At 45.5% G+C, this 23644-nt stretch overlaps 1 protein-coding gene across 1 annotated transcript in view; it reads right to left on the reverse strand.

Annotated features, from left to right (window-relative positions):
• The window catches only part of znf407 (zinc finger protein 407), a gene marked incomplete at its 3' end in the record, with an annotated part of 221238 nt that overhangs the window by 187067 nt on the left and 10527 nt on the right, over positions 1-23644 (reverse strand). Inside the window, exons 3-4 of the mRNA XM_083762008.1 lie at positions 20609-23032; positions 13335-13449 (exon numbers count right to left, since the gene is read on the reverse strand). Of these exons, the coding sequence (XP_083618134.1) occupies positions 13335-13449; positions 20609-23032 (2539 nt within the window). The remainder of the gene's footprint in view (positions 1-13334; positions 13450-20608; positions 23033-23644) is intronic.

Below are 23644 nucleotides of genomic sequence, written 5' to 3' on the forward strand. Positions count from 1 at the left end.
TGCCCAAATGTCCCCAAAATGTGCTGATTGCTGATGCTTGGAATGGATTCAGAATCATGAAAACCCCCTAGTTTGACATGTCACATGCTACTTAAAGCATAATGAAATTGAGAAAATATTGCCTTATAATAGGTTATCAATAGGGCCATCTTGGATTAAGGCACATTTAGGGTATTAGCAGTGAGCAGATTAGGGTAGATTTTTGTATCCTGGCTAGTAGACCTAATGTCCTGTCAGAATCAGTTGAGTATAATAATCAAATTTTGAGAATAATCAAATTTTGTCCAACCTCTGCCATTTAATTATTGGACTAATGGTCACAAAAGGGACACAGAAAGACAGATGGTTACAACGGGTACCCTGACATATAACGAGTATTGCATAACAGAGTGCGGCATGCATTCCCTATTTTCATCGTTCCCAAATTGCATCGTTCCCAACTTCCCAAGTAGGCCGGTGCCCAGCAGACACCTGTAATAATAATAAATATAGCAACAACAAGAACAGCAACAATAATAATAACAGAAAAGTCTACATTTTGAAGAATCGCAAAGTGTGGTTGCCGCAGTCGCTTACATAGGCTCATCCCCAATTTGAACATTTCTATAACGCTTGAATATTTTGGTCCTCTGCCCCTGCAAGGGAATTCATGTCTTTATAAACAATTGTAAAACATAGATTGGTTACGTAACCAGCATCAGCCAATTAGCTACTACCAACGTTATGCAAAGCTCGGCCAATCACAGCGGAAGTTAGGTAGGTTACTCCGGAAAAAGGAAAATAAGAAAGTGTGACAATAACTATAGTCTGTTTGCCCTTTGGGACACTAATAATAATAATAATAATACTAGTTTCCCCTTTAGTTGTTTGCCAAGTAACTGGGTATTTGACCTCAGCATTTACCCACGCTAATAATTACGAGCAGTGAATACCATTATTACAGTGCCCAGGGAGCAGTTCTAGGGCTAGTCTAGTGCCTTGCTCAGGGCCACTCTGCCACTTGGAGCGGGTGGGCTGACGATCGAACCATCAACCTTCCCATTCCCAGACTTCCACACTACCCATATCAGCTACTGCACATCCGCCCCAAATTACTACACCCCTCAGCCAAGCCCCCACAAATGCTGTGCGACTGTCCCACTGACGGTCCCACACTTACCCCACTGACCCCCTTACCAGGAGTTCCGTTCGTTTGGTGTCATGTTCCGTTCACAGCCAGAGTTCCTAGTACTAACCTATACTATAAGATAACTAAACACGCTGGTCAGGGTGATGAGATGCAGCCACACAAACAAAGTCATAAAAATGAGAAACACATGCATTATAATGTTTTAATGATTACTATAACGCAAGGACATTTTAAGGCAAGTCATTACATACATGGCACAGTGTAAATAGTATACATCACGCACACAAACAGATACATACACCTCATGGCACTCCATGCATTCCTTCCTGCACCGACGACCAAAACAACAAGCCTTGGGAGTTTTTCTAGTACGGGGGGAGGGGGGGGGGGGTATTTTACAGGTCCCGCGGGGCCTTTGGGGACAGTGAGCTGTGGCTATAGCACACAAGAGGATCCCAGTCAAGGACACGGGCAACATCACTCACCACGCCATTATTTGCTCATATTTAAAGATAGGAAGGCGGTGTGGGGGCTACCTGGGGGGCCGTAGCTCCACATGCCGCCGAGCCGACCCTAGTATACCGCTGGAGGGAGCGGTGATTTCAGAGTCCGAGGGGTGTGCTGAGGAGAGCCTGGGAGCCAGAGGAAGACGAGGTGGAGAGAGAGAGACAGGGGGGGACCGGGGGAGGGAGGTTGGGGGTTCAGGGGGGGCTGGGTGGTGGTGGTGGTGGTGGGGTGGGTGTGTGTGTGTGTGTGTGTGACGGAGGGCTTTATATGTCAGGCCAGTGATACCAGCTTTTTATGGCCGAATATTTTTCCTCTTGTCAGGCCTGGATAAGGAATCACCATAAGGTGGGGAGCATGAATAGTGCCCTTGAGGGCCCGCCGCGGCCGCTCCTGTTTATGGTTGACTAGCAATCAGCCACCGATTCAGGAACCCACAAACCCCTCATCCATCTACGTCAGCAATTAATCAATTAAACAGGCAGCGGGAGCCGGCTAGGTGTGTCTCCACGATAGGCTGTTAAGGTTGATGTAATTTCACGGCTAATGTCGGCCATCCATCATGGATTATTATCTGTTTTGCATAGACAATGGTCAATATCACTTCATAAATCTGGGGATCATGGGGATTTCATGATATTAAGCCTGAAGGATGCTAACAAACGATGAGCTATAGCAGAAGAACGGGCCAAACCACAACTCTGACCCCACTGAGCCAACAACCTGGCAACCACAACTCTGACCCCACTGAGCCAACAACCTGGCACGCCTCAACTCTGACCCCACTGAGCCAACAACCTGGCACGCCTCCGTTAATTTATGCCTTACGCATTTTACAGGACAAAAAAACAAAACGAAACGCTTGATGAGATAATTACCTTGGCCTCCCTTCGGCCACTTGAAAGACTATCAAAAAGATATGAATTATTCTAGTTAAGCAAAGAGCAGTGTGTGCGTGCATGTGTGTGCGTGGCGAGTTTGGGCACAGCAGCACACAGTGTCACTGTGTGTGTGTGTGTGTGTGTGTGTGTGTGTGTGTCATTGGGATGTGTACCATGTACTGTATGACAGTTGTAGTGAAAGAGCAGCCTCTGTCCTACAAGTGGCTTCACTCTGACACAAAGAGCTTTCCTTGAAGCCAAGTCGTGCCACACCGCGTCCCCTCCCTGTCCACTATAGGCAGCACATGCACACACACACACACACACACACGCACACGCACACGCACACGCACACGCGCATGCACAGCAGGTACATCAGCTCAATTATGATGATGGCAATGACTGATTGCATTTCACCCTCTCTCCCCTGTTCCCCCAATACGTCTGGCCATCACACAGACGGAGAGAAAGACAGAACGGGAGAGGGCGAGAGACAGACAGACAGAGAGAGAGAGAGAGAGAGAGAGAGAGAGAGCGATGGGAGCATCACCAGTGAACTACATGCAGCATCCCAGATGCCAGTCTCCAGGATGGTATCAAACATCTCTCCATGAAAATAATCTATACCTACAGGAAGTCAATTAAAAAGTGCCAAGGGAGATTAAGAGCAGTGTGACAGCTTTTCATCGGGCCACAGGTCTGTCTGGGAGAACCAGCGTGTTGCGCTGTCTGTGTAAGTGTGCGTGTGTGTGTGTGTGTGTGTGTGTGTGTGTGTGTGTGTGTGTGCGTGCGTGTGCGTGTGTGTGTGTGTGTGGTAAGGGGGGGTGGGGGGCTGTGGTAAAGGCATGTTAGAGTAAGGATCAGGGGGTGCATTTCCTTTAAAAGCCCCCCTCATGAATATTAAAAAGGCCCTGCCTGGTTGGCAGCAGCCGGCAGCTCTGCCACAAGTTTTGCAAACCAGCGTAATGTGTCTGTTTGTACGAGAGAGAGAGAGGAGCGAGTGCTCACTCCGGATATCAATTAAATCACGGCCTGTCAGTCTGATTGCCCTCTCAATGGAGGGACAGCCTCATTCCCCCTCCACACATCCGCTCGGCTCTGTGTCAACCAATCCATCTCTCAAACCATCAGCCTCCCCTCCCTCCCAGCTATCTTTATCAACCTCTCTCTCTCTCTCTCTCTCTCTCTCTCATATCTTTATCAACCCTCACTCCCATCACCTTCTACCCATCCTTAATACGTCTCATTCCTCCTCTCCTCTCCTTCGCTTGCTTGCTCACTCTCTTCGTCTCTCAAGCAGCCCGAGCAGTAACTGAACGCACAAATTACTCTCCCCTCCACCTTTAACTCCCACTAAATCTTTCACCCCTTTTTCCACTTTGCTGAGCCGGGGATATTTTATTCCTCCATCAAATATGCATCCCATTAATTAAGTTAAATTACTCCTGACTGCCAAATCCCCCCCCCCCCCCCCCCCCCTCCACCCACCAATGCCTTCGATGGGTGTCAACACACAGAAATGCATGACTGTGAACCTGCAATGACACGGCCCCACACTTAAACATGACTTACAGCCTTCCCAGCTCCATCCGCGGGCAGATTACCAGACACTTCGGGGTGCTGGAATTAAACACTGTTCTCTCCTTCCCTCCCAGCTTTTAATAAGTGCACAATGGATGACACACACACTTTTTGACAAAGACAGGAGTGATATTTTAATTACACACTCCCCCCCCCCTTCTTCTTCTTCTTCTTCTACTTGTTCTTCTTCTGCCTTCCTCTTCTCTTTTAATTGCTGTTGTTAATCACTCATTAACTTTTCTCCCCTCTTCTTTTCGCCAGGCTCCTAAATCTGCCTTGAGATGATTAGCTCAGTAGAACGAACAGCCGACGCTTCCATTGGCAGGAGAAATTAAATGAAGGGTTTGGTTCCTAGTATTCCTTTGTGCAGGACAGACGTGGAATGAAATGAAACATGAGTAGATATAATGCACGGAGACCGTATTTCTTTATTACATGAATAGGATACCCCAGTGTTAATTTAAACTTTGAGAGCCTAAAGAATGGACCCTTAGGGTCGATTTCAATTGCTTGCAGGTTATGTGTTATGTGTGATAAAAGCAAACAAAGAAATGACTGAGATCCCACATGGTGCAGGGATGGATGAAGCCTAGTCTTCATTACCTGGACCAGAGGGTCCTCCATTGTTTTCTGAATAACACATATAATATTTAATATAACATAATTACATAACACAAGTCTATGTGCTGTGTAAGCGTCTTGAACTAAACTACCGATTCTGATATTCAGCATCTGCTAGTTTTGTTTGTGCTTTTGATAAAAGGGAATGAAGCGCCTTTAGCTCCCTCACGTTGGGGGGCCACTAAAGAGCCAATAGGACCTTGTCTGACTGTATGAGAGTATTATTAAGACGATCTAATAGGAATATAGTGTTTTTATTCACATCCGCTCTCTCTTTCTTCCTCTCTCGCTCAAAGCTGCTGAGCGGCGCTACATTCAAACTCTTCAAACTTTCAACAAAATTAGCTGCTGGCCAAGAAGCAATACAGACACACAGCCTTGTGTCCTTGTGTCCCTGTCATGCCATTGTACTGCTTAATTTCAAAGCATACATTTGACGCCAAAAACTGGGTTGCCATGACTTCTGCCGAGCGTTTCCCCGATTAACAGATCCACAATCCAAGCCTTTCTAATGAAGCCATATGTTGATGTCATCTTATAAGCAAACAGATGAGAGAGCAAATTAAGAGACCATAATTCCATTCTAAAACATGTCTGATGGATTTTATATTGATAATGTCTAGCCTCTCTGTTTCTTTCTGTGTGTGTGTGTGTGTGTGTGTGTGTGTGTGTGTGTGTGTGTGTGTGTGTGTGTGTGTGTGTGTGTGTGTGTGTGTGTGTGTGTGTGTGTGTGCGTGTGCGTGTGCGTGTGCGTGTGTGCGAGAAAGAGTGCGCGCACGTGCACAGACACCAGACCCGTGTGTGTTTTCCCATTGCAAAAACATTAATTTTACAAACATCAGCCCCAAGGCTACTAAACACATCCAATCCATTATGCTACGCTTTATCGTGTTATGGGGGGGGTAACGGGCTGTAAAGCTGTCCCGGTCATAAAGAGCGATCGCAGCTCGTCCAGTCAAAAACAGAACGCCAAGCTCTCACAGCCATACGCGCTCGCCTCGTTATCGTCAGAACAGCTCCGTCACATACTTAACCTTTCCAGACCTGAGACTAGATTGTAGAAAATGTCTTCAAAATTCTATGTCACTGGTTCGCAAACCATGTCAAGGACCCCCAGAATCCTATGTATTTGGCCACAGATCAGCATCTCAAAATATGTTTCCCCAGAGGCAAATATATCAGTAAAAAACTTTTGCTGTGAAAGAATATATATTCAAAGATTTTTTTCACGATTTTTCAAAAATAGCAGATCTACAAGCTATGAGCTTGTAGATGCTGCTATTTTTATGAGCTTGTAGATGCTGCTATTTTTCAACAGATAAACTTTAAAATAATGGTTAAAGGGGTTAAAAGCTACAAGGCGACACAGACGCGTTCCCGTCCTAAATGCGTTAACCTTTCCAGACCGGCCTTTCTGCATTATTTTCCAAATGACCTTTAACGTTACTTATTTCATTTCCGATAATGGCGCACTAAATTCAGTTAAGCGCATCAGGGCAGAATGTGTTTATTTTGGTGGAGGGACCGCCACCACACCCACCCATGGACTCCTGCCCACCCGCCAGACGGGAACTTTTAAAGTGTCCAGATAGAACAGTAAACATTGATACGTCTTCCTGATAGGAATAAATGTCAGCCATTGTCTCTAAAGAGCAAAAAAGAATAAGCCTTTCAGGTACACCACAAATCAATATGTCTAAAAAAGGGGACAATACCATTTAGATGTGGATTAAGCAGCAACATTTCTATAAGTTTACTAATTCACCGTAGTACATATGGCCTCGCCTAATTTACAGCATCTTGAGTTTGAATAAAATGCTAATGAAATATGCAAACACAAAAAAAGGCTTGTGGTAGCTGACTTGTTTGGGGGTAAATATTCAATGTTTACATCTGTTGCCTGATAATGAAATTCAGAATTCCATGCATAGCGTTGTTCCTGCCAACACATGGTGCGTGGTTCTTGGTCGCATACAGCTAAATCATTTACAACATCATGGCCGTTTAAGGGTCTAAGTCTAATATAAATACATAAGTACCCCTAGAGCTGTTGTATCGCAGGCACCCCCCCCCCCCCGCCCCACTCCCACCCCCGCCTGTGTATGGCACAGTTTCACGCCCGTGTGCTATAAGAGAGAGAGGGGGATCTTAGCGAAGTCGCTAATGCACGTGATGATTAAGTGTAACTCAAATAGCGAGTGTGTTGTTCGCGGGGCCTGACAGGCAGTAATTTGCTGTATTATATTCCGTGGTTTTAATTGCACGCCACCCGACGTCCCTCTGACAACGTTATGAAGCGATGATGTACAATTATTTCGGGGGCGGCGGGAGATCAGGGGAGTGACATTATAATCATCCTCATAGGGGATCCTTCTCTTCATCTGCAACAACCATTAATGTTTAAATGGGAGGAGGGGGCTGCACGCAGATACTCGCACACACACACAGACACAGACACAGACACAGACACAGACACAGACACAGACACACACACACACACACACACACACACACACACACACACACACACACATAAAAATAGTTCCCGGGGAGTTCTCTAACCATATTCTGTTGGGGGGATTATAGAGAATCACGTCAGGGAGAAGGAGAAGGGTGTGTGTGTGTGTGTGTGTGTGTGTGTGTAGACAATAGAGAGGCTGAGTTAAGTGACGGCTTTCTCTGGATAAGCAGCATAGCTAAGATGTTGCTCTACTGTCACTGCCAGGGCCTCACACTCACACTCATACTCATACGGGCCCGGGCATTAAGGCACATTACAGCGGATGAGCCATACGGGGCGGAACTGATGGGACTATTCTGGGAACATCCCAGACACCCTCGCAAGACAGGGGAGGGGCACAAAGGCCTGACACGAGCCAGCCCCATCCTGTTAACAGTCACATCACACACACATCTACACACACACAACACCCAACATGATATCAGGACTCAGGACTATATATATACACTCACTCCGAGTCTCCGACACAAAGGCCTGATTTATACTTCAGGTTGCAATCCAGTGTCGCAGAAAACAGCCGATCTACAAGCTCATAGCGGAGTGCACCATGCCGTATTGTGAGCTTTTAGATCTGCTTTTCATACAGGATGCACAACCTGAGTATAACTCAGTGCTTAAGTCAAGTGAAGTGAGAGAAGGAATAAAAAACACAATGCAGATTTAAACAACGCTACAGAGAAGACGGCCTCAGCACACACCCAGAAACTTTTTTAACTGGGGGAGAGAGAGAGAGAGAGAGAGAGAGAGAGAGCAACAGTTTTGAAGTTTCATCCAAATTCCTGGAGTCCTAGTGACAGCAGCAAACGGGTAGCTTATGACCCATAACCATAAAGCTGCGGTCCACAAGAGGACCAGCATCCACGCATTCCACGAGAGCGCTAATACTTCTAAGGCTGAGATATTAAACCAATGCCTCACAGCATTTAGACTCCTGATGCATAATTTAGCACCTACAAACAGCACTGGCCGTCCGTATAGCATCTTTGGGGAGGACGAGGAAGGGAGCAGCAGGGTTATGAAGGGATGAAGGGGGGGGAAAGATGCGGTGTGTGTGTGTGGGGGGGGGGGGGGGGGGGGGGAGTGCTGAATCCAGGGCCTTTCTGGAAGATGATGGAAGAGAGGAAGAGGAGGCTCATTAAGTGGCCCGGCCCCACTGTGGACAAAAACACAGCCAGGGGAAAGACGAGAAACTGCCGCCTCACGTGCTTTAAGAAGGTTGTTGTTTCTTTAACCAATTAAATGTGAGAAATCTTATTGTGTATATGCTAGCGGGCCAATTTGTGTTTTCTGCTGTTTTCGCAGCTCAAGGGGTTGCTTTCTGTAGCCAAATTAGGACAGATCAATCAGCTTGGTATTCATGAGACATCCACCCTATAACAGATTAAATATTAGAAGTGGGCTTTCCGCAAATAACGAATGTCTATGAGAAGAAAGACCATTTCCATCAATAACGCCTCAATTTCAACAACCACTGCTGACAAGTACTCACATCAATCCATATATAAAAAAGTCTGGTATGTAAAGGGAATATATGATAGAATCCTAGAAGATACACAGACAGACAGACAGACAGACAGACAGACAGACAGACAGACAGACAACAGCTATATAGTGGTGGTAATGAGCATGGTCCTATATAAAGACCACTCTCAGGTTTGATTGGCGGCAAGGTCAAAGGTTTTCCAACATGGCCCGGCCTCGATTTGCATTTGTTAATTAAATGCCACAACAATATGATCTTCAACTATCAACAACTTTCCCCCCAGATTCGCCGGCGACGAGCGCGGCCACTGGACAGGCCGCTAAAGTGAGGTGGACAGCAACCGGGGGGGGCGGCGCAATCCATTCGTTGGCCGTCTCAATCGTTATCGCGCCACGTCAGGGCCGAGTAATCGTCTAGCCTCAGAGAGATCGACAAGGAGAGCAACCGATCGATGGCGTCAGTGAGGTAGAATCACAAGCAACGTTACTGTCACCATCACTAGGTTTACAGGTGTAAAACAGTAACGTTACTGTCACCAACGCTAGGTTTACAGGTGTAAAACAGTGGGTTACTGTCACCATCACTAGGTTTACAGGTGTAAAACAGTGGGTTACTGTCATCATCACTAGGTTTACAGGTGTAAAACAGTGGGTTACTGTCACCATCACTAGGTTTACAGGTGTAAAACAAAGCAACGTTACTGTCACCATCACTAGGTTTACAGATGTAAAACAGTGGGTTACTGTCACCATCGCTAGGTTTACAGGTGTAAAACAGTGGGTTACTGTCACCATCGCTAGGTTTACAGGTGTAAAACAAAGCAACGTTACTCTCACCATCACTAGGTTTACAGGTGTAAAACAGTGGGTTACTGTCATCATCGCTAGGTTTACAGGTGTAAAACAAAGCAACGTTACTGTCACCATCACTAGGTTTACAGGTGTAAAACAGTGGGTTACTGTCACCATCACTAGGTTTACAGGTGTAAAACAGTGGGTTACTGTCACCATCACTAGGTTTACAGGTGTAAAACAGTGGGTTACTGTCACCATCACTAGGTTTACAGGTGTAAAACAGTGGGTTACTGTCACCATCACTAGGTTTACAGGTGTAAAACAACGTTACTGACACCATCACTAGGTTTACAGGTGTAAAACAGTGGGTTACTGTCACCATCGCTAGGTTTACAGGTGTAAAACAGTGGGTTACTGTCACCATCGCTAGGTTTACAGGTGTAAAACAGTGGGTGAGATTCCTTTGTTTGGTGCAAGCTCCATCGTTTTTGTTATTTCCAAAGGGAAAAAGAAGAGGGGGAGAGAGACCAATAAACACATTAAAAAAATAAAAAAATAATAATCAACCAGTTGTTCAGTGGAGGTAGAAAAGGTACAGTTGGTGCTTCAAGGATCAACGGGACTATGAAACAAGAAAGAAGAGGCGTGAACCGAGCACTACAAAAAGGTTTTAAAAAAAGAGAGGGCAGGTGTAAAATCAACGTACTTTGTTAAAGTTTAAAGAGCCAACACCCAACATGTTTGACTTCTTAGAGTCAGGGCATGTATGATTATCTACATATTTACCATATATCTTTCCAGTGTGGTAAGTAGCCGAGTTATGACATGTGAGTTATGACATGTGTGAGCATAGCAGAAGATAGTATACTGTACATGACATGCGATGGACAGGTGTTGGAAAACCAGGCAAATAAATGCATGATTAACATGTTTCAAGATTCAAGATTTGTATTGGTTTTTTTTTTAGATCTTATGCGAGTGCAAAAGTGTCATTATCTGGTTTTGGTTTGTCAACACTGTAGCAGCGCTAACAACAAAAACGAATAAATAATGAATTGAAAAAACACAAAGCGGAAGGTAAAGAAAAATGTAGTGTATACATTTACGGTAGTCATAACGCACTTTGAGGGGCTTGAAGGTGCCGTGTGCATGGCTCCTAATTCGAAATAGTATTATATACATACACATTTATATAGTGTGTGTATGTGCGTGCGTGTGCGTGAACATTTTATGTTTGTGTGTGTGTAGTTAACATGCATGGTGTGCTGAGATGGCAGTGAGGAAACGCAATAAAAGGCTGGTCATACTCGTAGCGTATCAGCAATACCACCGCAAAAAAATAATTACAAAATCCCTAAAATGTGTAATGGGGGAATCGGATGGTATCCGAGAATGCTTATCACCTTAATTGGGATGATAAATGGTGACAATAAGAAAACATCCCATTAGCTAAAACCGTCGTTAGTATCCGCAGCAGAAAGCCTAGCTGTAATCTCAATTTTGTTTTTTTCTAGGTCACCTAAAACAAAACAAAATAGGGGGGGGGGGAACGAAATCGCATTATACCTGAAACATGGCCACCCATTAGCAGCTGCTTTAGATTCAGATTAAGAAAAGTATGCGTGCATCGTGTAATCTTAAAAAACTTAAAAAACACGCCGCTGATGATGTGTGTGTATGGCTGTGGCCTTAATGAGGGTGCTTCTGGAGGACTCTTTGTTTGTTGCTCTTTAGTCAAGAGGAGAGATGGCCCCGGTGATCAGTCAGCACTGAACACACACACAGGGACCATTTGTCACCGCTGGCTGCCACTGGCAGCACACATAGCTCCTCCACTCGCATGATTTGTGAAACCAGCGGCTGTATTTAGTAGGCCCATTTAAAGGCATATTGGAGAAGTGCTGGTGCCTCGTGTCGTGTGCGCGTGCAATGCCGTGCATGTGTGTGTGTGTGTGTGTGTGTGTGTGTGTGTGTGTGTGTGTGTGTGTGTGTGTGTGTGTGTGTGCATGGCGTGCGCATGTGAGAGTGCGTGCGTGTGCTCTGAGACTCTACAAATGTAACCAAATGGACCCTCCATTTGGTCCATGTTTGTAAACTCTCAGAGTTACAAATGCATAAAACCTAAGACTGAGGATTTTACTGTGTAAAAACTAGCATTTTTGGGCCACACTTTGCAGAAGAAAAGGGCTTGAGCTGAAGGGTTTGTGAAACACGAGCCTTTTCGCCTCATTAAAGGAGACGCGGTGTTTAACCAAAGCTCGTTTGCCCTGCTATAATATGTTTGCAAAACGGCAGAGAGGGGAGCAAATAAACGCACCGGCTGGCCCCCCGCTCGCTCGGCTCAGGCTCGGGAAGGAGAACAAAAACCTCGACGACTGAACTAAACGGAACAGTTTACACAGAATTACACTGAGGGAGACGGCTAAATAACCACACTATACGTCTTCATCTGCGAGCGATAATCGCCGGCAGAGAAGCGGACGATGGGCTGGAGGAAGAAAATCCCACAATTTACTCTATTCCCCGATTGCATGTTTAACAGCTTGTGCGTCCTTTTGAACATGGCAAGACGGGTGGGGAGGTCTATCATGGGACTGGATGGAGCTGAACAGAACATATGGTCCGCATGCAGGGGGTCCACGCTAACGGGATGAGAACCAGAACGCTGACTATTTATAGACATTGAATAACCTATATTATAAAAAAGGCACAACGTTGACTGAGATTATTTGTAAAGCTGATCATGTGTAATAATATACCGTATGTACAGTATGCCCACACTGACTGGAATGATGAATTGTCCGTAAGACTCAGCTCCATTTTCTTAACCTTTTGTCTAACTAGGCGAGTTGACAAAGAAGAATTACGTTCTCGTGTTCTTTCTGTGCGAACACGGCCTCAGGGAGGAGTTAAAGAGGAAATTGAGGATTATGCACACAAACTCAAAACACTCACATAGTACATACCAGCAGTCTTCTACAGGCATACCAGTGACAGTACAAACCAGCAGTCTTCTACAGGCATACCAGTGACAGTACAAACCAGTAGTCTTCTACAGTCATACCAGTGAGAGTACAAACCAGTAGTCTTCTACAGTCATACCAGTGACAGTACAAACCAGTAGTCTTCTACCGTCATACCAGTGACAGTACAAACCAGTAGTCTTCTACCGTCATACCAGTGACAGTACAAACCAGTAGCTCTTCTACAGTCATACCAGTGAGAGTACATACCAGTAGCTCTTCTACAGTCATACCAGTGAGAGTACATACCAGTAGCTCTTCTACAGGCATACCAGTGACAGTACATACCAGTAGTCTTCTAGAGTCATACCAGTGAGAGTACATACCAGTAGCTCTTCTACAGGCATACCAGTGAGAGTACATACCAGTAGCTCTTCTACAGGCATACCAGTGACAGTACATACCAGTAGCTCTTCTACAGTCATACCAGTGACAGTACAAACCAGTAGTCTTCTACAGTCATACCAGTGAGAGTACATACCAGTAGCTCTTCTACAGTCATACCAGTGAGAGTACATACCAGTAGTCTTCTACAGTCATACCAGTGAGAGTACAAACCAGTAGCTCTTCTACAGTCGAACAGTGGAGCATTTGTAGCAAAATGGCCTTATTTAATGTGGACACAGACAGTCGCTGTTGAGGCGTGAGGGGAAGGAGAGCCTCGACACCTTACTTTCGTAGTATAATTTACCGTTGTCTCAAACGTTTAGATAAATGAGACATTAAAGTTATTTTCATACCTGCTATCAAAAGCTAGAAGTATTTATTTAATTTCGCGGGAGTGATTTGTAACTCACCCGCAGATGTCACACTTGTACTCTCTCATGCCCAGGTGTCTCTTCACGTGGTTCCTGGCGTCCCCCAGCTGGGCAGTGGCAAAGTTGCAGATCTTACACTTGAACGGCTTGGACCCTGAAAAACAAAGTGTGGCAAGTATAGGTAACAAAGTCCTACAATAGCAATGTTTTTGAAACACACAAATGTATGTCCATCTCAATCAAATCAATTATCACAGAGCCTTCGCTTTTTTTATATTCAGCTACACGCTTCAAAGTTCCAGATAGGGAGAAGAGTACAATTGTTCAGTTTGTCAGATCCTCACTAGTGTGCCTTAGTATTGGCATACTTCCCAGCCAACAAACAACAGTTCTTCAGCCCCGTCTCCACCTAAAGAACAGCCAAATCCCCAAAGTGTCTCACTTTCCATCCATTCTCGACCTATTCTTGTCACTCTTCTCCATCTCGTACCTACTCTTCCTTCAGACTGTGGTTGCATAAATTGGATTCCAAAGGTCAGGCAGAATACGTAAATCAATTCCGCGTGCGCTCACACTACCCCTGTTCCATCATTAAAGCGCTAATCACTCTGGCGGGCTTCGCGGGGAGGTTTCTCCCTAATTATTGTCATTAATAAATCCAGTGGGGTGGGGCAGCCATTTGAGAGAGTGGCACAGCCTACACTTGCAATCCGTCATTTAAGAGCAGGGTGGGGAGGGCTGCTGATGGGCGCGCTTGCGTGTCTCTCTCTGCAAACTGCAAGTGTGCGATGGGTGGAAGGGGCACTACTACGACAATACCCTGATAATTCATGTCAAACCGGGACATATCCAATCATGGAAAGTGACAAAAACATCAGTCAGTAAAAAAAGGAAGACAGTCCATCCAAGATCTGGAATCAGTCAAATAAAAATCATGAAAATGTTCCAGTTTAGGCCCGCACCGCCACACAAGGAATTTGATTATACCAGTAAAATTGAATGCATATTGCGAGGAATGCCATAAAGGAATATTTAGTTGGCAGTGGTAGACCGGGACCGGGCCCGGTCCAATGCCACACCACCACACTGTGACACTCCAATCTAAAGCAGGAGTCTCATATGATATAAACATATGCATCTCGTAGCGAACGCCTCTCCACCGTGAAAATATCCCAAGACGTACTGCAATATTTATTCCGGGGGCAGCCGCTGATTTGATTAAGCACTTTGTGTAGATTACTAATTCGTTCATACACGGTTCACTTGCTGCGAGCTGGAAGTACGACACATCGAATTTTAAGCCGGTAACGAAGATTGAAAGGCATGCCTGTGCTAACAAGGCCCATAAACAGGGAGAGGGGGGAGGGTGGGTGTCTGTACATGAGCAGCAGCAAATCACATGTCCCCACAGTGTGCTACGTCTAACACACAGACACACACACAGTCTATACTTAACACAAGCATAAACATACAACGACACGCATATAGGCCTCTGTTGGTTCTGCATACACCTACATATAGGTTCTGCATGTCAGACACACACACACACACACACACACACACAGAGACAGACACACAACAAGCACACGCATACCAAGACCAACAGACCTACGAACACACACACACACACACACACACACACACACACACACACACACACACACACACACACACACACACACACACACACACACACACACACACACACACACACACACACACACACACACACACACACACACACACACACACACACACACACACACATCTCTATGCACGAACACAAAACAAGCACACGCATACCAAGACCGACAGACCTGCACACACACACACACACACACACACACACACACACACACACCAGCGCGCACACACACCAAAAAAAAAAAGACGAGGTGAAGCGAGAGACGGGCGCGCAGGGACCTGATTTGTCCAGATGGCTGGCAGAGAGTATGAGACATGGCAGAGAGAAGAGAGATGTAACATCCCTCAGTTCTCACATCTCATCATATTAATACTCCACCACTCCACTTAAACAGCCTCCGTGAAACTGAAATTGACCATCAATGCAGTGTCATGTTAAATTAATACTGCCATCCACATAGGGGCGATGTGGCTCCCCTTCACATCCCAGACGAAGACAGGGAATGACTAATTCATTTCCTGAGAGGGAGAGGATCCACTCCCCCCTCCCCCCCAGCCTTACACACAGGCTACACTCCCCTCTCACAGGTTAACGTTGAGCATCATCTTTTAATGGTTTTTTCGCGGCTTTCGCCTTTATTTAATATTTTTTATAGGAGTAGGCTGACAGGAAATGGGGGAGAGAGATGGGGGAGTGACATGCAGTAAAGGCCATCGGGATCGGGAGTCGAACCCGCGGCACACTGGCAGACTCGGGACTACCGGCCAAGCATCATCTTTTAAAATAAAAGAAGCTGCTTTTGAGCAGTGTGTTTTGACAGCAAATTTAGTCATAGTCAATTGAATCATTTTCAATCAGTCACATTTTAGTCACCTCAATGTTTTTGTGTTAGTCTAGTTTCAGTGGACTAAATATCATAAGATCTTAGTCTACTGTTGGTTTAGTCGACCTAAAATGAATTTTGGCAGGCCCTGATGGCGTCATAATGGCTGATTTTACACATTCTGAAAATAGCCTATCTACAAGCTCACAACGCGTCGTAGCGCGTTGTGAGCTATTTTCAGCATGTAACCAAGCATAAAACTTAGTCTTTTAGTTCTACTCCATCTCTTCTCCACATTTTAGTCTAGTTTTTATTTGTTAACGAAATTGGCAGTATATTACTCTTAGTTTTAGTCATCGTAGCATAGTTTTTATTTATTTTCCATTTCGTTTTCCTCAGTGACAAACGGTAGTCAACATTTTTGGTCATGGTTGTAGTCGACGAAAAACAACACTACTTTTAAGCACTAAATATCATGTCCACTGATATATTATGCCCTCGGGCTATAGACATTATACGCAACAGCACAAAATGCTATAGACTCGTAACTTTATTTCATTTTATGTCATTTATTCAAGCACAGTAACGGTTGCACTCTGAGCATGAGTGTGTGGCCATTACTCTGCCACCCCCTTCCCTATATGCTAAGTCTGAGGTCAGACAGCTTGCTCCAGTGAAAAAGTGACCAATTTACCTCAAAATGCTAATTCCAGCTGCACCCCCATTGGCAAAATGCATGTGTTTCCTCCCCCCCCCCCCCCCCCCACGCTTTCCTTAAAGGGACAAATTGACAAATCTGTGTGTAGCCTCCCACTACCGTTCCCTGAATTCACTGATTAATCAAGAGAATAAAAAGTGGGTCTTAATTAAAAGGATCTGGACACGCTTCCAGCCCCAGACACTGGCGGATCCCCGCCGCATCGCAGCTCTGCCTCACAAACAAGCTCCATGGATAAATGACCACTACACAAAAGGTGAATCATTCAATGTAACGAGGGAACTTAGCAATAATAATAACTGCCACGCGGTGTCAAAATGAGGAGAAATAGGTGCATTCAATAAGAGCAGCCTAAATGTAATCTCATAAACGACATAACTCAATCCAATGAAGAAAGGCAACACATTGTATAGTTCAATGGAAACCTTTGAGTATGCCCTTGACTTTGTGTTAAATCCATCTATTTTGGGCCTCAGTGTCATTACTTTAATTTCCTTAAGTAACATTTCTCCTGAAGACGAATACAAAACAATGACTTAATGTAATGTAATGTAATTAAGAAGGCAGTTGACCTTAAATGTGGCGCTCAAAGAGTTAAATGAAGAACGAATGCACTTGCCCATCTCGCAACCTGAAAGCAAAGTCTGCTTGCCCAAACGTTTTATGCGTGCCACAGGCAGTTGTGCAACCGTTAGTGTCAACTGTCAAGTTGTCAACCCCTGTTAAATGGTGTCAATATGCTACAGAGAAAATGAAAGAAAAAAAGCATACTTTTCAATCACAAATCATAATTACCTGGTGAGCAAGAATGAGATGTATTGTGTGGGTGGCAGTGAGTGAAGTAGGGTGAATAAATATGTGTTACTCATGTACGACAAAAGGAAATGTAATTGATATGTACAGCTTTTCTTTTTGTTGTGTTTTTCTTGGCATTTGCTTGTTCATGTTTTTCGTGTTTTACATGTTCTGTCTAAGAGGTTTTTGAGGGGAGCTAGCCCGTCCAATGCCTGGCTTTTGAAATTACATCACATGGCAGCCAAGTCTATATTTGTTCAGAGCACTTTTAACAAAAATCGAATGACAGCCAAGTCTATGGACTTTTAATGTCTGTTCAGGGTACTAAACGTGTGATGTTTTTTATGCCTATAAAAGTCCTTCTAAATCCGTATTTGTCCAGAATTGAAAGGCAATACAAATAAATTAATCTACCATAGAACTAAAATAACTACCATTAATGATAGTCAAGCACAGTAATCAGGTTTATAATTTTAGCCATAACCTACAATATGTCACACAGTCACAGATCACATTGGCGGACAATGTGAGGAAGAACCTTATACGGAATGTCCTTAATTTGAATTAAGCATTTGGCTAAATGTAATGGAATCAGACCCCCGTTTTCCACATGCCAGTACGTCATGCCAGGACACACCAGGGACAGTCTCTGTTTTGAACACTGTTCAACACTGTTGCACCTCAAACAGCCGCACACTTGATCGTGGAAATGGCAGGCTTTCCATTTCCACTAGGAGTGCAATTAAGAAGTAGTAATAGTAGGCCTACCACACGCACACACGGACGCACGCACGCACGCACGCACACACACACACACACAGAGCTCAGCACTTCAATTAAAGACACACACACTATGACTCCACTCCACTATGAGTGCAATTAAGAAGTAGTAATAGTAGGCCTGCCCACACACACACACACACACACACACACACACACACACACACACACACACACACACACAAGCACTTCAATTAAAGTCCCATTAAAGTTTGGGCTGAAAGGAGGGATGGACCATGGGAAGTGGGAAGGGCATTTATTGATGGCGCCCTCACATCTCGTTCCTGCATTAAGTTGATTTTAAAAGCAATTAATACACATGGTCAGGGAAGAGTAATGGAGCGCCCTCTGTTCTTAACCTGCCGGACATCCCCCAGCCAACATCCTGACCAACGCAGGCCTGCTTTGCATTATAAATGACAAGATAAATCTTAATGGATTGAGGATAATCAACTAGGCATGAAGGCTGACATACGTATACACACACACAGACAATCACACACGCATACACACAAGCTTGGACGCACACACACACACACACACACACACACACACACACACACACACACACACACAGACACACACAAGGGAAATTAAGGGCTTTGAATACGTCGGCATTGATTATTTTAAATTATTAGCCCACCTCTCTTCGGGGCCTCCAATGCTTTTAGCCTAAGCTTTAACACATTTACAGAGACTTATTGACTATAATTACAACTGAGTCTCGGTAATGGACACATCAATTATGAGTCGCACATGTCTCTTGACCAAGGCATTGCTCAGGGAATCCCAATCTGTGGTCCATTAGCTGGTCTGAGGCTCAATCAGTCTTTACCTTCTACTATCCTGAAGTGACTATTACCTGGCTGGAGCAGATAGTAGCATGCACATTAGCCTGCACATTAGCCTGCACTACTACAATATATATTATATATACCTATGGGTTCAACACTCTATTGCCAGATGATATATTTGAAACACTTGTCAACTCAATTCTTTCTGTCAGCTATTTCCACTATAAGCTAAATTTAAAACCTGAAAGGGTACACGTTTGAATTGTTGAAAGTAAGGTCCTCAAAACATCTCTTAAAACGTTGTAAGCTGAAAACGCCACTCAGATTAAACAGTTCGCATCCCTCTAGACTAGCCCATTAAAACCGGGAAAGCATCTGTGTTATTTTATAATTTTTTGCGTTGGATATTCAAAAATAGCAGATCTGCAAACTCACAACGAGCCTGTACATCTGCTATTTTTTTACATTTGTGTAAAATCTTGTGAGAACTATTAATTTAGAAGGCATGTGTAGAACACTATAGTGTGCTCCCCCACTCTCCCTTTCTGGAACTGTGGCTCATCATATGCTGGAACTGTATTGACATCAGTAGTCTCTTTGAATGATTGCAACCTTTGGTTCAGGAAAATAAAAGAGGACATATCACACGTTGTTCTCTTTCTTGTTTTTTGATGTGCAGCGCGCACCCTATAGTATTTTATGTGTATCTAAAGAGCACCACCAGAACAGGGCGTAACTGACCGCTTCTTCGTTCAATATACTACTTGGATTTGAAGATAAGATGCGAGAAAAACATGGAAGATGAGAAACAATATCACAACATGGGCAACTGGCGGAATACTGATATATATTATTGATTTCAGCTGTTACAACAATTTTTTATGTCCATTGTATTTGCATTTAAGTTCATAAAGTTAACATAAGTATAACTAAATGCATTTGAAATTAAATAAAAATTTTACTTTTAAGGATTCCAATTAAAAGAATATAAAGAAAATGCGTATTTCAATGTGCGTTTTGAGCTTGAAGATCAGCTATTTTTCCTACGGCAGTATATGCAATGTGGCCCTCTGGAGTGAGTGTGGAACTAGTGGCCCTCGCCATCGTCAAAGTTGCCCACCCCTGCTCTAACAGGTAGATGGAGATATTTAGAAGCGGGGAGGATTATTATGATAATTGAAACGTAACATGACGGAAGTTCAGGAGGACAATTAAAAACAGCTTGGTGGACCACACCTTTTCTGAAATAACCAGCCCACAAATAAAAAGCATCTTTACAGAAGTGTCTGGAGGTACAGGTTCTAAAGAGCGTCACAGTCCCAACCCCTTTCATGACGACGCCAGGCCCAGGAAATGATTCCCAATGCATTTTTCCCATTCCCATTTCAAAAGGTATTTATTTAAAGACGGTTACGCCGCGGACAAAGCCAACTGGAGTCGTGACAACTCATGACAACAAACACAATATTTTGGACCAAACAAATAATTACAAAGAAGAAAAACAACAAAAAAAGTGTTGTAACCTGCCTGTAACCTGTAACCTTCTTTCTAATTATTTGTTCGGCTCAAAAAATTGTGTTTGTTGTCATGATTTGTCACGACAAGAGTTGGCTTTGTCCACGGCGTAAACGTCTTTAAATAAATACTTTCTGATGAGGAAAATTAACGGAGAATCATTTCCTGGGCCATGGTAGGGGGCGGGACTGCGACGCGCTATAGGGTGCGTGCATCAAACGGGGAGCAGAATACATGACATACCTGTGTGTGTGCGTATGTGGGCCAGGAAGGCCATGGAGTTGCTGCTCTTGCAGACCTTGCCGCAGTACTTGCACACGCTGCCCTGGTTCTCCTCGCGCTCGCGGTTGATCTGCTCCGTGTCCTCCTCCACGTACTTGTTGACCTCCTTCAGGAGCTCCTCGTGCTTCTCCTTGATGTGGACGAACAGCTCCTGCTCCGCGTCGAAGCGCTGCGTGCACTTGACGCACTTGAAGGACGCGCCGCCCTCGGGCAGCTCTTCCACGCTGTTCTGCTCGTTGCGCAGGTGCGCGGCGCTGGTCATGTGCTGGTTCAGGTTGCTCTCCGTGTAGAAGGACTTGCCGCACAGCAGGCAGTGGAAGTGCTTCTCTTTGGTCGGGTGCTTCATGGAGATGTGCACGTTGAGGCCGCTGAGGCCGTCGGCCATGAAGCCGCAGTCGTCGCAGCGGATGCGGGTCGAGACTGGGTTCTCGTTTTTCACCTTCGCCACGGAGTGTTTGATCTTCTTGACGTGCGGGTTGGGCGGAGCCGAGGGAGCAATGGCGGGGAACACTCTGTTCCCGTCGGTCAGGCACATTACGGCGGCCTCCCCCTCTGGCGCCATGCCGTCCTGCTGCTGCAGGGCCTGTTCCTGCTCAGTGAGGGCCTTCACAGACACGATGCTGGCATCAAAAATGGGAGCCTTGGACACATGCGTCTCAGTCAAAGAACTGTCCTCTTTCTCTTCGGTTGTGTCAACGTCTACACTAATGCTATCCCCATCATCATCCTCGTCCTCCTCCTCCTCACCATCCTGGCTGTCCCCGAACCCTTCTTCGCCCTCCTGACTGTCCCTCTCCTGTCCATCCTCCTGACTGTCCCTCTCCTGTCCATCCTCCTGACTGTCCCTCTCCTGTCCATCCTCCTGACTGTCCCCGTCGTCCACAGCCTCTACCTCCATGGCCTCATCCACTTCAGAGAGGATCTGAGATGCCGTCACAGCTACCACCATATCATCATGACTGGCTGGCTTCACTTCACTTCCAGGGTCAGATGTGATGTTTTCTATCTGAACCTCTGGGTTTTCCTCAACAATGACATCCATTTGATCCGCATCTTTCCTGGACTCCACGGTATCGGCAGCTGCCGGTACCATGGTATCGGGTGGAGTGGCAGCTGCTTTCTCTGTGCTTGTAGCAGGACTCTCTCCATCTAGAGCACCATGGCTACTTTCAGCACAAGCAACAGGTTCTTCTGTACAAGACACATCAATAATGACGGGGAACTTGGGTGATTTTTGCTCACTGTTTCCCTGCCGTTCCAGATATTTCCGGCTTTTCTGCTTATGCTTGTCAGTGGAGGCGTGGCGAGACATCTCCCTGCTCGTGACAGCGTAGTAGCTGCAAGCCAGGCACACATATTCAAAGTCTCGCGTGTGCTTTCTCTTCACGTGGAGATGGAGTGAGGGGATCGAATGGGCCACAAAGTCACAATGGCTGCAGGCATTCACAGAGTCATATTTGCTCTTTTTGGGGCTCATGTCCGGTTCTTCCTGGTCTTCTCCACTGTTGTCTTTAGAGCCGTTGTCAGCTTCAGAATCTCCATCTGTGCCCAGTGGGGCTGCTTCTGCCTTCTGTGCTGCCACATCCGAGTCAGATTCCGATAGTTTCTGTTTGGCGGACTCCTGGGCACGTCTGACATGTTTCTTGGTGATGCAGTGGCGGTCCATGTCACCCTTTGTCACACAGCTGTAGTTGCAGAGAATGCAGTTGTAGCCGTACTCCTTGCTGTGCTTACGGCGCACATGAACACTGAGGTTGGTAGCACTGGACACTACCAGGCCACAATACTCACACGTGGTGGTAGTCCCCTGCTTTGATCTGACCCTTTTCTTCTTGGCTGGTTGAGGTTCGTCCGATATGTCCTCCTTGGCCAGAATGGCTAAAGCCATGCTGGCGGATATGTCCTGGTCCACCTTGGCCAGTATGGCTTTAGCGGCCTCCACCGCACCTTCCTCTTCCCGTTCCTCGTCTGGCAATGGCACACACCCCTCGACAGCTTCCTGAGACTCTTCGTCCATGGGTGCTGGGATGAGGGTGCGATTTCCATCAAGGTTTCTTTTCACCTTCTCAATGTAGTCCTCCAAAGAGGCTTTCTCTTTCAAAAGCACAGTTGGCTGGTGGCTCTCCGAGAAGTGGGCCTCCATCCACTCGAATGTGGCAGTAACATAGTGACAGAGTTTGCAGTGATACCAGTCAGGGGTGGGGTGTTTGACTCTGACATGGCTCTCCAGCAGTGCTGGGGTGCTAACCCTGAACTCGCAGATGGTACACCTTTGCTGGAACCTGCTGTGGACGTGTTTTGGTGCTGCCTGTGTCTGGGAAACCTTTACGTTGCAGACAGAAGCTGAAGCTGCCTCCTCTTCATCTGTGTTCTCATCAACGTCGACTGGAAGACAAGAAGTAAAGTATGTAAACAATACATACTAACAATTTTGACAAATAAACACCAAGGCTATTTCTACAATAATTGAGAAACATAAAGATAATGTGGTACAACATTGTAGGAAGGAGGGGTAGAACCAATCAACAGCTGACCATGGCATCCTAGTAGACACCAAGAGCAAGCTTTTCACCAATAGACCATAGTCACACGCCATCTATCAATAAATGCACCATGTCTCTGTACGTCTGTGTTTACTGGCTGTAATGCATGTCATTCGAGAACCGTTCGCCCCACCGACTTCACCGCGTTCCACACCCCCACAGGGAGTGCAGTGCCCAGTGTCAGTGTTGTCCAGAACTGCCACAAAAGGCCTCGTCCCGGGCTCTGGACAGGGCCCCTGCCCAGGGTCCATATATGGAGCTGGCCTGTTCTGACATCACAACACTCCATGCCTGACACAGAACTTCATATAAAGGAATAAAGACACAGAGAGACAAATACAGAAATCTCCATATATGGGCATAAAAGGGACACAGAGGCAGGGTTGGCGAAAGGGCCTTTCTGTGTGGAGTTTGCATGTTCTCCCCGTGTCCCCAAACGGAGGTACCCTCACAA

This window comes from Protomyctophum parallelum (assembly GCF_964188405.1).
Source record: "Protomyctophum parallelum genome assembly, chromosome: 3".
NCBI classification, from domain to species: Eukaryota; Metazoa; Chordata; class Actinopteri; order Myctophiformes; family Myctophidae; genus Protomyctophum; species Protomyctophum parallelum.